This window comes from Eubalaena glacialis, chromosome 8, assembly GCF_028564815.1.
Source record: "Eubalaena glacialis isolate mEubGla1 chromosome 8, mEubGla1.1.hap2.+ XY, whole genome shotgun sequence".
Lineage (NCBI taxonomy): Eukaryota > Metazoa > Chordata > Mammalia > Artiodactyla > Balaenidae > Eubalaena > Eubalaena glacialis.
Window position 1 is genome coordinate 62,481,230 of NC_083723.1, and position 15,920 is coordinate 62,497,149.

Sequence of the window (15,920 nt, forward strand, 5' to 3'; positions counted from 1 at the left end):
TATAAACACAGGAAAGTTCTGGTAAAACACAACCATACAATTTCTTGTCTACTTGCTATATAGTGGGGATTGTCAAAAGAGTCATATATAGCTCAGTATGGAAGCTATAGTTTCCTTTTCTGATTATGGATTTCTTCTTTCAACTCAGAATCTCCATTTCCAGTTTTTGAGAATCTTTGGTTCAGCTCAAAGATAATTCCTATATCTCAATTGCATAGCTTGTATCATTAATTTCAGAGATAAATTATGATAATGAGATATCAATCTTCAACAACATTGACTGGCTAACCTATAGAGAACAAGACTGTAGAACTCCTATTACATTAAGAAATAATAATTACTGAAAATACAGTAATTTCCTGAAGAAATAGTTTATGGATGTCTTTGAAGTTGCAAATCAGTATCTTCCACCTCTAGTGTATTCTATTTCTACAGAAACAGTCATGTCATTAGCCTATGAAAAAAGACTCCATGATGTAATAAACAGACAAAAGACAATCCAAGTACAATTTTTTAATAAAGATAATTACAAAAGATGGAAAAATCAGCTCAGAAAGGCCAATTACTTCTTTAATAGAGCAGTTTTTTGACATAATAACACATCAGTTTTAAATACTATCACATAAAGCATGGTGGAGAAAAGAAATTTTGCTTCATAATTAGAAAACTCACAATAAAACTTGCCAAGAAAAACAAACCCAGCAAAGCCATTTTGAAAATAAATATGGTCCATGCCAAAGTAGTATAAAATGAAGCCAGAAGTCTTCAAAAAGAAAACATTTTTCTTCCCAGTATTTTCTCACTGAAAGTGATGAGACTCTCCAATTAAGGGGTTGCTGAGCTGCTCTGATTTGGCTCCTTTGGTATCTGTTTTTTCACCACTATTGTCCTTGGATTTATCTTCTTCTTTAACATCTGTTTTTTTGTCCTCCGTTTCCTTCTTGTCTTCTTCAATTCTAGCATTCTTTGCTCCTTTCTTATGATCAGCCACATTTCTACGACCTCCCTCTGCTTCGTCCTCAGAATCTGAGAATTCTTCATCACAAGCTATCCGTTTGTCTGATGCTCGAATAGAAATTCTCTTGTCTGGATCTTCTCCATCTTCATCTCCACTGTCTTCGTGAACTGCATCTTCTTTTTTTTTTTTTTTTTTTTAAACATCTTTATTGAAGTATAATTGCTTTACAATGGTGTGCTAGCTTCTGCTTTACAACAAAGTGAATCAGTTACACATATACATATGTTGCCATATCTCTTCCCTCTTGCATCTCCCTCCCTCCCACCCTCCCTATCCCACCCCTCTAGGTGGTCACAAAGCACCGAGCTGATCTCCCTGTGCTATGCGGCTGCTTCCCACTAGTTATCTATTTTACATTTGGTAGTGTATATATGTCCATGACACTCTCTCACCCTGTCACATCTCACCCCTCCCCCTCCCCATATCCTCAAGTCCATTCTCTAGTAGGTCTGTGTCTTTATTCCCATCTTGCCACTAGGTTCTTCATGACCTCTTTTTTTTTTTTTTTTTTTTCCCTTAGATTCCATATATATGTGTTAGCATACTGTATTTGTTTTTCTCTTTCTGACTTACTTCACTCTGTATGACAGACTCTAACTCCATCCACCTCATTACAAACACCTCCATTTCATTTCTTTTTATGGCTGAGTAATATTCCATTGTATATATGTGCCACATCTTCTTTATCCATTCATCTGATGATGGACACCTAGGTTGCTTCCATGTCCTGGCTATTGTAAACAGAGCTGCAATGAATATTTTGGTACATGACTCTTTCTGAATTATGGTTTTCTCAGGGTATATGCCCAGTAGTGGGATTGCTGGGTCATATGGTAGTTCTATTTGTAGTTTTTTAAGGAACCTCCATACTGTTCTCCATAGTGGCTGTATCAATTTACATTCCCACCAACAGTGCAAGAGTGTTCCCTTTTCTCCACACCCTCTCCAGCATTTATTGTTTCTAGATTTTTTGATGATGGCCATTCTGACCGGTGTGAGATGATACCTCATTGTAGTTTTGATTTGCATTTCTCTAATGATTAATGATGTTGAGCATTCTTTCATGTGTCTGTTGGCAATCTGTATCTCTTCTTTGGAGAAATGTCTATTTAGGTCTTCTGCCCATTTTTGGATTGGGTTGTTTGTTTTTTTGTTATTGAGCTGCATGAGCTGCTTGTAAATCTTGGAGATTAATCCTTTGTCCGTTGCTTCATTTGCAAATATTTTCTCCCATTCTGAGGGTTGTCTTTTGGTCTTGTTTATGGTTTCCTTTGCTGTGCAAAAGCTTTTAAGTTTCATTAGGTCCCATTTGTTTATTTGTGTTTTTATTTCCATTTCTCTAGGACCTGGGTCAAAAAGGATCTTGCTGTGACTTATGTCATAGAGTGTTCTGCCTATGTTTTCCTCTAAGAGTTTGATAGTGTCTGGCCTTACACTTAGGTCTTTAATCCATTTTGAGTTTATTTTTGTGTATGGTGTTAGGGAGTGTTCTAATTTCATACTTTTACATGTACCTGTCCAATTTTCCCAGCACCACTTATTGAAGAGGCTGTCTTTTCTCCACTGTATATGCTTGCCTCCTTTATCAAAGATAAGGTGACCATATGTGCGTGGGCTTATCTCTGGGCTTTCTATCCTGTTCCATTGATCTATATTTCTGTTTTTGTGCCAGTACCAAACTGTCTTGATTACTGTAGCTTTGTAATATAGTCTGAAGTCAGGGAGCCTGATTCCTCCAGCTCCATTTTTCGTTCTCAAGATTGCTTTGGCTATTCGGGGTCTTTTGTGTTTCCATACAAATTGTGAAATTTTTTGTTCTAGTTCTGTGAAAAATGCCAGTGGTAGTTTGATAGGGATTGCATTGAATCTGTAGATTGCTTTGGGTAGCAGAGTCATTTTCACAATGTTTATTCTTCCAATCCAAGAACATGGTATATCTCTCCATCTATTTGTATCATCTTTAATTTCTTTCATCAGTGTCCTATAATTTTCTGCATACAGGTCTTTTGTCTCCTTAGGTAGGTTTATTCCTAGGTATTTTATTCTTTTTGTTGCAATGGTAAACGGGAGTGTTTTCTTAATTTCACTTTCAGATTTTTCATCATTAGTATACAGGAATGCAAGAGATTTCTGTGCATTAATTTTGTATCCTGCTACTTTACCAAATTCATTGATTAGCTCTAGTAGTTTTCTGGTAGCATCTTTTGGATTCTCTATGTATAGTATCATGTCATCTGCAAACAGTGACAGCTTTACTTCTTCTTTTCCGATTTGGATTCCTTTTATTTCTTTTTCGTCTCTGATTGCTGTGGCTAACACTTCCAAAACTATGTTGAATAATAGTGGTGAGAGTGGGCAACCTTGTCTTGTTCCTGATCTTAGTGGAAATGGTTTCAGTTTTTCACCATTGAGGACAATGTTGGCTGTGGGTTTGTCATATACGGCCTTTATTATGTTGAGGAAAGTTCCCTCTATGCCTACTTTCTGCAGGACTTTTATCATAAATGGGTGTTGAATTTTGTCGAAAGCTTTCTCTGCATCTATTGAGATGATCATATGGTTTTTCTCCTTCAATTTGTTAATATGATGTATCACGTTGATTGATTTGCGTATATTGAAGAATCCTTGCATTCCTGGAATAAACCCCACTTGATCATGGTGTATGATCCTTTTAATGTGCTGTTGGATTCTGTTTGCTAGTATTTTGTTGAGGATTTTTGCATCTATGTTCATCAGTGATATTGGCCTGTAGTTTTCTTTCTTTGTGACATCTTTGCCTGGTTTTGGTATCAGGGTGATGGTGGCCTCGTAGAATGAGTTGGGGAGTGTTCCTCCCTCTGCAATATTTTGGAAGAGTTTGAGAAGGATAGGTGTTAGCTCTTCTCTAAATGTTTGATAGAATTCGCCTGTGAAGCCATCTGGTCCTGGGCTTTTGTGTGTTGGAAGATTTTTAATCACAGTTTCAATTTCAGTGCTTGTGATTGGTCTGTTCATATTTTCTATTTCTTCCTGGTTCAGTCTCGGCAGGTTGTGCATTTCTAAGAATCTGTCCATTTCTTCCAGGTTGTCCATTTTATTAGCATAGAGTTGCTTGTAGTAATCTCTTATGATCGTTTGTATTTCTGCAGTGTCAGTGGTTACTTCTCCTTTTTCATTTCTAATTCTATTAATTTGAGTCTTCTCCTTTTTTCTCTTGATGAGTCTGGCTAATGGTTTATCAATTTTGTTTATCTTCTCAAAGAACCAGCTTTTAGTTTCATTGATTTTTGCTATTGTTTCCTTCATTTCTTTTTCATTTATTTCTGATCTGATCTTTATGATTTCTTTCCTTCTGCTAGCTTTGGGGTTTTTTTGTTCTTCTTTCTCTAATTGCTTTAGGTGCAAGGTTAGGTTGTTTATTCGAGATGTTTCCTGTTTCTTGATGTAGGCTTGTATTGCTATAAACTTCCCTCTTAGAACTGCTTTTGCTGCATCCCATAGGTTTTGGATCGTCGTGTCTCCATTGTCATTTGTTTCTAGGTATTTTTTGATTTCCCCTTTGATTTCTTCAGTGATCACTTCGTTATTAAGTAGTGTATTGTGTAGCCTCCATGTGTTTGTATTTTTTACAGATCTTTTCCTGTAATTGATATCTAGTCTCATAGCGTTGTGGTCGGAAAAGATACTTGATACGATTTCAATTTTTTTAAATTTACCAAGGCTTGATTTGTGACCCAAGATATGATCTATCCTGGAGAATGTTCCATGAGCACTTGAGAAAAATGTGTATTCTGTTGTTTTTGGGTGGAATGTCCTATAAATATCAATTAAGTCCATCTTGTTTAATGTATCATTTAAAGCTTGTGTTTCCTTATTTATTTTCATTTTGGATGATCTGTCCATTGGTGAAAGTGGGGTGTTAAAGTCCCCTACTATGATTGTGTTACTGTCGATTTCCCCTTTTATGGCTGTTAGTATTTGCCTTATGTATAGAGGTGCTCCTATGTTGGGTGCATAAATATTTACAATTGTTATACCTTCCTCTTGGATCGATCCCTTGATCATTATATAGTGTCCGTCTTTGTCTCTTGTAATTGTCTTTATTTTAAAGTCTATTTTGTCTGATATGAGAATTGCTACTCCAGCTTTCTTTTGATTTCCATTTGCATGGAATATCTTTTTCCATCCCCTCACTTTCAATCTGTATGTGTCTCTAGGTCTGAAGTGGGTCTCTTGTAGACAGCATATATATGGGTCTTGTTTTTGTATCCATTCAGCCAGTCTGTGTCTTTTGGTGGGAGCATTTAATCCATTTACATTTAAGGTAATTATCGATATGTATGTTCCTATTCCCATTTTCTTAAATGTTTTGGGTTTGTTATTGTAGGTGTTTTCCTTCTCTTGTGTTTCTTGCCTAGAGAAGTTCCTTTAGCATTTGTTATAAAGCTGGTTTGGTGGTGCTGAACTCTCTCAGCTTTTGCTTGTCTGTAAAGGTTTTAATTTCTCCATCAAATCTGAATGAGATCCTTGCTGGGTAGAGTAATCTTGGTTGTAGGTTTTTCTCCTTCATCACTTTAAGTATATCCTGCCACTCCCTTCTGGCTTGCAGCGTTTCTGCTGAAAGATCAGCTGTTAACCTTATGGGGATGCCCTTATGTGTTATCTGTTGTTTTTCCCTTGCTGCTTTTAATATGTTTTCTTTATATTTAATTTTTGATAGTTTGATTAATATGTGTCTTGGTGTGTTTCTCCTTGGATTTATCCTGTATGGGACTCTCTGTGCTTCCAGGACTTGATTAACTATTTCCTTTCCCATATTAGGGAAGTTTTCAACTATAATCTCTTCAAATATTTTCTCAGTCCCTTTCTTTTTCTCTTCTTCTTCTGGGACCCCTATAATTCGAATGTTGGTGCTTTTAATGTTGTCCCAGAGGTCTCTGAGACTGTCCTCAGTTCTTTTCATTCTTTTTTCTTTATTCTGCTCTGCAGTAGTTATTTCCACCATTTTATCTTCCAGGTCACTTATCCGTTCTTCTGCCTCAGTTATTCTGCTATTGATCCCATCTAGAGTATTTTTAATTTCATTTATTGTGCTTGTCATCGTTTCTTGGTTCCTCTTTAGTTCTTCTACGTCCTTGTTAAATGTTTCTTGCATTTTGTCTATTCTATTTCCAAGACTTTGGATCATCCTTACTATCATTATTCTGAATTCTTTTTCAGGTAGACTACCTATTTCCTCTTCATTTGTTAGGTCTGGTGTGTTTTGACCCTGCTCCTTCATCTGCTGTGTGTTTTTCTGTCTTCTCATTTTGCTTATCTTACTGTGTTTGGGGTCTCCTTTTCACAGGCTGCAGGTTCGTAGTTCCCGTTGTTTTTGGTATCTGTCCCCAGTGGCTAAGGTTGGTTCAGTGGGTTGTGTAGGTTTCCTGGTGGAGGGAACTAGTGCCTGTGTTCTGGTGGATGAGGCTGGATGTTGTCTTTCTGGTGGGTTCGTCCACGTCTGGTGGTGTGTTTTGGGGTGTCTGTGGCCTTATTATGATTTTAGGCAGCCTCTCTGTTAATGGATGGGGCTGTGTTCCTCTCTTGCTAGTTGTTTGGCATAGGGTGTCCCGCACTGTAGCTTGCTGGTCGTTGAGTGAAGCTGGGTCTTGATGTTGAGATGGAGATCTGTGAGAGATTTTCGCCGTTTGGTATTACGTGGAGCTGGGAGGTCTCTTTTGGACCAGTGTCCTGAAGTTGGCTCTCCCACCTCAGAGGCACAGCCCTGATGCCTGGCTGGAGCACCAAGAGCCTTTCATCCACACGGCTCAGAATAAAAGGGAGAAAAAATGGAAAGAAAGAAAAAAAGAGGATAAAATAAAATAAAATAAAGCAATTATAATAAAAAATAAGAAAAAAAATTATTAAGAGTAAATTTATTAAGAAAAAAAATTTTTTTAATTTTTAAAAATAGATTTATTAATTTTTTATACTAAAAATAAGAAAAAAATTATTTAGAAAAAAAATTTTTTAATTTTTTAAAATAAAAAATATGAAAAAACTTATTAAAAATTTTTTTAAAAATAGAAAATAAGGAAAAAATTATTAAGAAAACATTTATTAGGGAAAAAAAATTTTTTTAAGTAAAAAAAAAAAAAACAAAAAAAAACAAACAAAACAAACAAACAAACAAAAAAACGGACGGACCTAACCCTAGGACTAACGGTGAGAGCAAAGCTATACAGACAAAATCTCACCCAGAAGCATACACATATACACTCACAAAAAAAGGAAAAGGGGAAAAGTTAATATATCCTGCTCCCAAAGTCCACCTCCTAAATTTGGGATAATTCGTTGTCTATTCAGGTATTCAACAGATGCAGGCACATCAAGTTGTTTGTGGAGCTTTAATCCACTGCTTCTGAGGCTGCTGGGAGAGATTTCCCTTTCTCTTCTTTGTTCGTACAGCTCCCGGGGTTCAGCTTTGGATTTGGACCCGCCTCTGCATGTAGGTCCCCTGAGGGCGTCTGTTCCCCGCCCAGACAGAACGGGGTTAAAGGAGCAGCTGATTCGGGGGCTCTGGCTCAGTCAGGCCGGGGGGAGGGAGCGGTACGGAGGAGGCGGGGCGAGCCTGCGGCGGCAGAAGCCGGCGTGACGTTGCAGCAGCCTGAGGCGCGCCGTGCGCTCTCCCGGGGAAGTTGTCCCCGGATTACGGGAGCCTGACCGTGGCGGGCTGCACAGGCTCCCGGGAGGGGCGGTGTGGAGAATGACCTGTGCTCGCCCACAGGCTGTTTGGTGGCGGCAGCAGCAGCCTTAGCGTCTCATGCCCGTCTCTGGGGTCCGCGCTGATAGCCGCGGCTCGCGCCCGTCTCTGGAGTTCGTTTAAGTGGCGCTCTGAATCCCCTCTCCTTGCACGCCGCGAAACAAAGAGGCAAGAAAAAGTCTCCTGCCTCTTCGGCAGCTGCAGACTTTTTCTCGTGCACCCTCCCGGCTAGTTGTGGTGCGCTAGACCCTTCAGGCTGTGTTCACGCAGCCAACCCCAGTCCTCTCCCTGGGATCCGACCGAAGCCTGCGCCTCAGCTCCCAGCCCCCGCCCGCCCCGGCGGGTGAGCAGACAAGCCTCTCGGGCTGGTGAGTGCTGCTCGGCGCCGAGCCTCTGTGCGGGAATCTCTCCGTTTTTCCCTCTGCGTCCCTGTTGCTGTGGGATCCGCGCTGATAGCCGCGGCTCGCGCCCGTCTCGAGCTCGTTTAGGCGGCGCTCTGAATCCCCTCTCCTTGCGCGCCGCGAAACAAAGAGGCAAGAAAAATTCTCTTGCCTCTTTGGCAGCTGCAGTCTTTTTCCCGGACTCCCTCACGGCTAGCACCGAAGCCCGAGCCCCAGCTCCCAGGCCCTGCCCGCCCCGGCGGCTGAGCAGACAAGCCTCTCGGGCTGGTGAGTGCTGGTCGGCACCGCTCCTCTGTGCGGGAATCTCCGCTTTGCCCTCCGCACCAATGTGGGTGCGCTCTCCTCCGTGGCTCCGAAGCTTCCCCCCTCTGCTACCCGCAGTCTCTGCCCACGAAGGGGCTTCCTAGTGTGTGGAAACCTTTCCTCCTTCACAGCTCCCTCCCACTGGTGCAGGTCCCGTCCCTATTCTTTTGTCTCTGTTATTTCTTTTTTCTTTTGCCCTACCCAAGTACGTGGGGATTTTCTTGCCTTTTGGGAGGTCTGACGTCTTCTGCCAGCGTTCAGTGGGTGTTCTGTAGGAGCAGTTCCACGTGTAGATGTATTTCTCATGTATCTGTGGGGAGGAAGGTGATCTCCGCGTCTTACTCTTCCGCCATCTTGCCCCTCCCTGGTCCCTCTATCCTGCATCTTCTGGAATAGCTTGCATTTGGACGCCCGTTGCATGTGGCAACATGCGTAAATTTTCAAATAAACGCTGTTTTATCTTTTCCATATATTCTGGAGTGTTTTGGTTTGTCATGTTTGAAGGACTAATATGCAGTTTGAAGTCTGGTCCAAAATACTCAAAGTAATCATTATATGGCAATTCATTGGGAATCTCACAATCAAGGGCAACAGCAGTCTCATATGTCCAACATCGAGCAACATTGCAGATTGTGTATCCACCTCCCCCAAGCATCAGTAATGGTAAATTGAAAGTTTTTACAACTTCTACACATTTAGCATGACCTTTGACTGTCAAATTGAAGCAACCAAGTCTATCACCGGATAGTGAGTCTGCACCACACTGTAGCACCACAGCACTAGGTTGATACATCTCCATCACTTTTGAGATAATAGGCTTAAATATCTGCCCATATGATTCATCATCTATACCATCTCTCATTGGAAAATTGACAGCATAGTATTTGTCTTTTCCTGCACCAATATCCCTCAAGTCTCCCGTTCCAGGAAAGTATTCCCCATATTTATGGAATGATACAGTCATAACACGATCTGTTGTATAAAAAGCTTCTTCAACACCATCACCATGATGGATATCAATATATAAGACTCTCTGATGATACTTTAGTAATTCAAGGATGGCAAGCACAATATCATTAACATAACAGAATCCTGATGCTTCTGATTTCTTAGCATGATGTAATCCTCCAGCCCAGTTAACAGACATATCAGTTTGTTGTCGGTTTAACTTCACAGCGCCAGCAACTGAACCACCAGTTGAAAGCTGACAAAACTCAAAGAGCCCATCAAACACTGGACAATCCTCTCCAACATTAGATCTCTGCATCTGCTTACTATACTCGGACATGTTATCTGGTCTTATTGAACGTAGAAATTTGATGTACTCATCGCTGTGGTGTTTTGTCATTTCTTCAGCAGTGGCTTTATGGGGCCTATATATTTCCATTTTTCTATACAAGCCATAATTTAGCAGCAAGTTATGGGTCATGCGGATCCTATGAGGTTTCATGGGATGACCCTGTCCGTAATAATCATTTCCAATATCACCATCGTAGTAGTAGCAGACTTTCTTCTTGCCGCCTCCCTGACGGTACGCCATGGGCTCCCCGACCACTGCCGCCTCCGGCTCCTCCTCTGGCTGCTGCTGCTGCTGCTGCCGCCGCGGCTCGGCGGGGAGAGAAGAGGGCTGGGGTGAAGGTGGGGGGGGTGGCAGTGCCGCGGGGAAAGGCAGGCCAGAGGGCCGGAGGGAAGAGAGGAGGGGAGTGCTGGGAGGGCTAGGTACCGCCCGGCCGAGTGGCCGAGAGCGCGGACCAGGGGGTGGCAGCGGCGCCAACTTGCGACCTGGCAGGCAGATTCTTAACCACTGTGCCACCAGGAAAGTCCAATTTTCCTTAATGAATTAACTGTGTCTATTTTTAGTGTGATACATCTGTTGTCTATTTCTTTCCTCCTATCATAAGACTTTTTGACCATTCATTCACTTAGTTGATACTTCTTGAATACTTGCTTTGTTCTAAGTAATGGCTTGTAACATAGCCCTAAACAGTATATATCCCTGCCCTGCCTTCCACAAAACCAGGGAGTTAGAGATTTTTTTTGGTTACTTGCTAGTAACAACATCCTTATCCTCATAATCTTTCTCTGTAGCTAGATAAAATTACTGTAAAAATTTCTATTAAAAATGCCTCTTATGGAGGGAATGTACCTCAATGTAATAAAGGGCATATATGATAAGCCCATATCTAATATCATACTCATTGGCAAAAGCTGAAAGCTTTTTCTCTAAGATGAAGAACAAGATAAAGATGCCCACTCTCACCACTTTTATTTAACAACATGGAATTGGAAGTCCTAGCCAGAGCAATTAGGCAGGAAAAGGAAATAAAAGGTATCAAGTTGGAAAGAAAGAAGTAAAACTCAACTATTTGCAGATGACATGATAGTACATATAGAAAACCCAAGACTCCACCAAAAACAGAACTGAAAAATGAATTCAGTAAAGTTGCAGGATACAAAATCAGTATACTGAAATCTGTTGCATTTCTATACACCAATAATGAACTACCAGAAAGAGAAATTAAGAAGACAGTTGCATTTACAATTGCATCAGAAATCATAAAATACCTAGGAATAAGCTTATCAGAGGAAATGAAAGAACTGTACACTGAAAGCTATAAGACATTGATGAAAGAAATTGAAGACACAAATAGATGGAAAGGTATTTCATGCTCTTGGATTCAAAGAATTAATATTGTTAAATGTCCATACTACCCAAGGAAATCTATAGATTTAGTGCAATTCCTATGAAAAATTCAATGGCATTTCTCACGGAAATAAAACAAACAATCCTAAAATTTGTATGAATCCACAAAAGATCCTGAATAGTCCATGCAATCTTGAGAAAGAACAAAGCTGGAGGCACAACACTCCTTCATTTCAAACTATATTACAAAGCTTTAGTAATCAAACAATATGGTATTGGCATGAAAACAGACACACAGATCAATAGAACAGAAAAGAGAGCCCAGAAATAATCTCACACATATATAGGTAATTAATTTACAACAAAAGAGTGGGACTTCCCTGGCGGTCCAATGCTTAAGACTTTGTCTTCCAATGCAGGGGGTGTGGGTTCAATCCCTGGTCAGGGAGCTAACATCCCACATGCCTCGTGGCGAAAAAACCAAAACATAAAACAAAAGCAATATTGTAACAAATTCAATAAAGACTTTAAAAATGGTCTACATCTAAAAAATCTCAAAAAAAAATTTTTACAACAAAGAAGCCAAGAATATATAATGGGGAAAGGAGAGTCTCTTCAATAAATGGTGTTAGGAGAACTGGACCACTCTCTTATGCCATGCACAGAAATTAACTCAAATGGATTAAAGACTTGAACCTAAGACCACAAGGTTCCTAGAAGAAAACATAGCCAATAAACTCCTTGACATTGGTCTTGACAGTGTGTGTGTTTTTTTTTTTGATCTGGCAACAAAAACAAAGAAAACAAAAGCAAAAAAAAATATAGGGGACTACATCACACTAAAACTTCTGTACAGCCAAAGAAGTCAACAAAATGAAAAGGCAACCATCTGAATGGGAGAGAATATTTGCAAATCATATACCTGATAAGGGGCTAATATCCAAAATATATAAAGAATGCATACAACTCAATAGCAAAAAAAAAAAAAAAAAAATCAAAAAAAAAATCCAATTTAAAAAATGGTAGAGGATCTTAATAGATGTTTTTCCAAAGAAGACATGCAGATGTGTCCAACAGGTACATGAAAAGATGCTCAACACCACTAATCATCAGGGAAATGCAAATCAAAACCCCAGTGAGGTATCACCTCACACCTGTTAGGATGGCTGTTTTCAAAAAGAGAAGAGTCAAAAAAAAAAAAAAAAAAAAAAAAGAGAAGAGTCAACAAGTGGTGGGAAGGGTATGGAGAAGAGAGAACATTTGTGCACTGTTTCTGGGAATGTAAATTGGTGCAGCCACTATGGAAAACAGTATGGAGGTTCCTCAAAAAATTAAAAATGTAACTACCGTATGATGCAGTAATTCTACTTTTGGGTATTTATCCAAAGAAAATTAAAATACTAACTTGAAAAGATATCTGCACCCCATGTTTATTGCAACATTATTTACAGTAGCCAAGTTATGGAAACAACCTGTGTCCATCAATGGATATATGGATAAAGGCATTATGGTATGTATATATACAATGAAATGCTATTCAACTGTAAGAAAGAATGAGATTTTGCTGTTTAAAACATCATGCATGGACCTTGAAACATTAGGCTAAGTGAAATAAGCCAGAGAAAGACAAATGTATTATTTCATTTATATGTGGAATAAAAACAAAACCAAAACAACAAAAATAAACCTCATGGATACAGAGAACAGATTGGTGGTTGCCAGAAGCAGGGGTGTGGGGGTGCATGAAATGGGTGAAGGGAGACAAAAGGTACAAACTTCTAATTATAAAATAAGAAATGAGGATGTAATTTATAGCATGGCAACTATATGTTGCCTATTTGAAAGTTATTGAGAAAGTAGATCTTAAAAGTTCTCACCACAAGAAAAAAAATTCTGTAAATATGTATGGTGATGGATGTTAACTAGACTTTACTGTGGTGATCATTTCACAATGTATAGAAATGTTGAATTATTTTGTTGTAAACCTGAAACTAATACAATGTGTATCAATTATACCTCAATAAAAAAGGAAAAATACCTCTTTTTATCATAAAAAGACATACTAGTAACAAATAAGCTAAACCAAGTGAAAAGTGTATATATATTGGAAAGTCAGTCTCTGTCCACATATAAACATACATATATACACATACCTACATGCATATATCCTTCCAGATTTCTTGTGCATTAAAGTTATATTTTACATAAATGGAATCATACTGGCTGCTACTGTATGTCCTGTTCTGCTACATTTTTTTCCCTCACAAGTATGTTAAATATTAAAAAAATTTCCATCTACTTTACTTCTTTCAATTACAATATTTTCATTTTCACTCTTTGTCTGGCATTCTACTTCCTGGATTAATCGTGCTCCAGGAGGTGGATATTTATGTTTTTTTTCTCACTTTCCACTGTTCTAGACAATGATGAAAAACAACAATAAATTTCATTGCTATTTTAAATCATTGTTAACATTTGTTATTCTTTGATTATGAATAAAGCAGAGCAGTTTTTCTCATAGATCAGAAGCCTTATTATCCAATGTGTAGGCTAGCACTTCATCTGCTAGGTTTCTGTTATAAACTTGGAATCATTGCTACCCACTTGTACATTTTCCCTGCATTCTCCAGGAGAAACAAATTTCCCAGGAGAAACAAATTTCCCAGGATCCTTTTTTCTAATGGTTGTCAATTATATTCAATAAGAGGCATTTGAAGGATATTAATTATTAGAGAACTAAAATCAGAATTGAAAATTGGATGGTTTTGGATTGACTTGTGCTGAAATTAATCTGTTGTACAGATCAGTTTCGGTGACCCAGCTGACCTAATTTGAAGTTTTGATTCAGTTGGGTCAACGGATTACCACTGAACATTTGCAACAGTTCTGCTGAACTCAGTCCATATGAAAATTATATAAATAATTTTCAAATAGCTGCCATAAAAATGAGAAGTGACTCAAATTTATCGGTGATTCTCTGCCTTTCAGGAACAAGATAGCAGTTTCTACATTTTCTCTTTGGGGGTCCCATTTCTGCTGTTATGTCTATACAAGTGATGCTTTATCAACTGATATAGTGACTGAGCGTGGAACCCAGCTGCATGTTGCCTTTCAATATTGATCTTTTGTGTTGAAGTGTAGTGAACTCGATCACTCTGAACTTCAGTCAGCAAAGACCAGTAACATAAGAGTTGGTTGAAACCAGTCCAGGTGGTAATATTATCAAAAAGGCAAAGGATTTCATCGGACACGGTAACTTAATTCTTTGAACTAGCCAAGAACACCTTTTAGAAATGTGAATCCTAGAAATGTGTTGGATTAGGATAACTAATATACAGATTTAAATTTTCTCCAGATGATTTTTGGTCTTTTTTCTTGATAAATGTACAGTAGGTCCATTGCTAAGAGGACACTATCATAATGATAGAATAGTTTGCATGAAGGTATGCAAAAGAATTCATCATGTTGCATATATCAGCATATTCAGTAATCTTAGGTGGATGTCTTGATCATTTAAATACATGTTGGAAAATGAAATACATATATATGTAAATGTGACTTGAGTGATTTTCAGGATATATGATATATAACTAGAACTCTTATCTGGGAAGGTATATGGGTATGTGTGATAAGGGGTTTTCAGAATTTTTGAGAAACATCTTTGGTTGAGTGTATTTCTTAAGGATGATGGATATATTTGAGCTGTTGTATCTCACTTATGATAGTCTTGGCCCGCTTATCTATAAAGCAGAATAAATAATCAAAATCTGTCTTAGAAGTGTCAATCCTTTATGCTTCAGGGGTCAAAAAGTCTAGAGGTAAGTCAAATATCAGGATAGTGATTTTTTTCTAAAGATTTCTTAGACAGTCTAAAGAGTCAAGGATGGAGAAACACAAAAAAATATAAATATTATTCATTCTCCAATTTCAGATTCAGTTTTTGTGCTGTTTCTGTTTTATTCTGGATATTTCAGGGTAGCTCGTGCAATCAGATATTGTGTATAAGAATTGAAGATGCATTAGTTATCTTTAAGTGAAAGAAATGGTTTTCATAAACAGAAGTATGTCTTAATTATTTATCCTGTTTTTTTCTTCATAGTGAAGATAATTAAGATTATGTCTCACTCTAAATAGCAGAATATTATGACATTTTAGATGAATTGCTTCGTTGAGGATTAGAAGAAGTTAAGTATAGTTTTGGTTTTGGTCAAGTCAAATGAATTATCTCTTTGTCCTGGTATTCTTGTGAGTGGAGTTTTAAAATAAAATTGATCATTCTGTGGACTCTACTGAATCTGTATTTTATTAACATTATCATAAGTAACTAAAGCTTATATTAGCCCTGTGAAATAAGAATTATTAGCAGCATTCCACATGTAGGAAAATTCAAGCTTTGAAAGACACATAATTTATATGAGCTACTAGATATCTGAGGGTTCCAGGATTTGAACCCAGTCCTTTATGCATCCAAAGCCTATGCTCAGGAACACTAGTTCATTACCAATTATGTAAGAATACTGCCCATAATTTTGGGACTCTCTTTTCTTAGCATTGTTTCTTCTTACCATTCACATTCTTAGATATTTGTTTGAATAAGAGAAATAAATGTTAGCAATTGAGTTTTGTTTTTGTTACTGTTGAACCCCCAATCAGTTACTTTAATTTTTAATTTTTCTTGCAATAATGTGAAATCAAAGAACTGGTGGTGATTGGATTGAAAAGTGACCCCCACCATCAGTCCTTCCTCATTTCAAATAAGCAAGAAATGGCATTGTTTTAAAATTTACTTTGGCTCCATTGATAGCACTTGGAGGCAGAGGTGGGAATTGCTAA

The 15,920-nt window shown here is 38.3% G+C and overlaps 2 protein-coding genes across 2 annotated transcripts in view; one reads left to right on the forward strand and one right to left on the reverse strand.

Moving 5' to 3' along the window:
- Positions 1 to 15,920, forward strand: part of THSD7A (thrombospondin type 1 domain containing 7A) — a 743,356-nt gene that overhangs the window by 70,167 nt on the left and 657,269 nt on the right. The gene's annotated exons all lie outside the window — the stretch shown is intronic.
- On the reverse strand, positions 584 to 10,016 carry LOC133096232 (histone deacetylase 2-like). The gene is made up of 2 exons (XM_061197748.1): positions 8,833 to 10,016; positions 584 to 1,136 (listed from the first exon to the last, which is right to left on the reverse strand). The coding sequence occupies exons 1-2, from the start codon at positions 9,981 to 9,983 to the stop codon at positions 800 to 802; spliced, it is 1,488 nt and encodes a 495-aa protein (XP_061053731.1). The 5' UTR covers positions 9,984 to 10,016; the 3' UTR covers positions 584 to 799.